Consider the following 1,200-nt stretch of genomic DNA (forward strand, 5'->3'; position numbering starts at 1 on the left):
CGGCCACCATTATCTTTTCTTGAGAGGGAATCTCGCTCTGTCACCCAGGCTGGCGTGCAGTGGTGCGATCTTGGCTTACTAGCACCTCCTCCTCCCGAGTTCAGGTGATTCTTTTGCTTCAGCCTCCCAAGTAACTAAGATTACAGGCATGTGCCAGCACGCCTGGCTAGTTTTTGGTTTTTTGGGGGGCAGAGATGGGGTTTCGCTATATTGGCCAGGCTAGTCTCAAACTCCTGACCTCAAGTGATCCACCTGCCTCAGCCTCCCAAAGTGCTGGAGTTACTGGCCTACCTCCACTGTCTTTCCCCATGAATACAGGACCGCCTACTTTGTCTCCTGGGGTTTTGCTGTCAGAGTGAAACTTATCTGTAAAAGAATAAGACTTCTCAGGGGCCTCTCAAAGGCAGTTGTTGGACTGAGCATTTTCCAAGGAGACTACTTTGAACCTTCATTTTGAATATCTGGGTTCTGATCTCCTTATGTCTTGTTATTTTCGTGTTTTGTGTATCTGATGGTCATCGTTCTACATGACTTCCCTCCTAGGGAGAAATCAGGCCACTCCCTATTTCTGACAGCCCTGGAGGTTTGTTGATTGACTCTCGGATGTGTTTATTTTCCAGACCCAGGTTCCTGTCATGGCTAGGGGTGGCTGTTGGCCTCGTCCTTACCCTCCACTGGGAATGTCTTTGTCTTATGCACGTAGTCTGCCTTGTTGTTGCAAATAACATTTCTGCTGTAATCGCGGGATGCCCCGGCTTCTTCACTCCACTCAATGTAACCCCTTCCCACGAGCTCCACCTTCACTATGGGGTCCACCAGGGTGCTGTTCAGGGTTAAAATCATCTTCCCTTTTATGCTGGAGCCAGCCAGGTAGATTCCATCGTTGGGCAGCACTAATTCGATCGACTTCACCACAGACATGGGGGGTTGGGGCAGTAGAGAGACATCCCTCTTCCTCCCCCATGTCCCTGAAATTCCCGGTTCCTTGGCTTTAGTGAGGTAATCCATCTATGACATCACTCAGCTCAGAGTTCCGGGAAGTGGGGACCCCAATGGCCAGGAGGGGAGACAAAACTGTTGTTCAGGGTGGGTGGTTGATTGCGAAACTTGTAGTCCTCACTGGTTCCTTTTTACTGGTTCTTTTTTTTTGAGATGTAGTCTCGTTCTGTTGCCCAGGCTGGAGTGCAGGGGCGCCATCTT

General features: G+C 50.1%; 1 protein-coding gene across 1 annotated transcript in view; it reads right to left on the reverse strand.

The window, feature by feature from the left end:
• The window catches only part of ARRDC5 (arrestin domain containing 5), a 16,751-nt gene extending 15,787 nt beyond the window's left edge, over positions 1-964 (reverse strand). The window contains exon 1 of the mRNA XM_011943479.1: positions 669-964. Within this exon, the coding sequence (XP_011798869.1) occupies positions 669-921 (253 nt within the window). The 5' untranslated portion in view covers positions 922-964. The remainder of the gene's footprint in view (positions 1-668) is intronic.
• Positions 965-1,200: the final 236 nt, after the last annotated feature.

Source organism: Colobus angolensis, unplaced genomic scaffold (assembly GCF_000951035.1).
Source record: "Colobus angolensis palliatus isolate OR3802 unplaced genomic scaffold, Cang.pa_1.0 Scaffold22, whole genome shotgun sequence".
NCBI lineage: Eukaryota > Metazoa > Chordata > Mammalia > Primates > Cercopithecidae > Colobus > Colobus angolensis.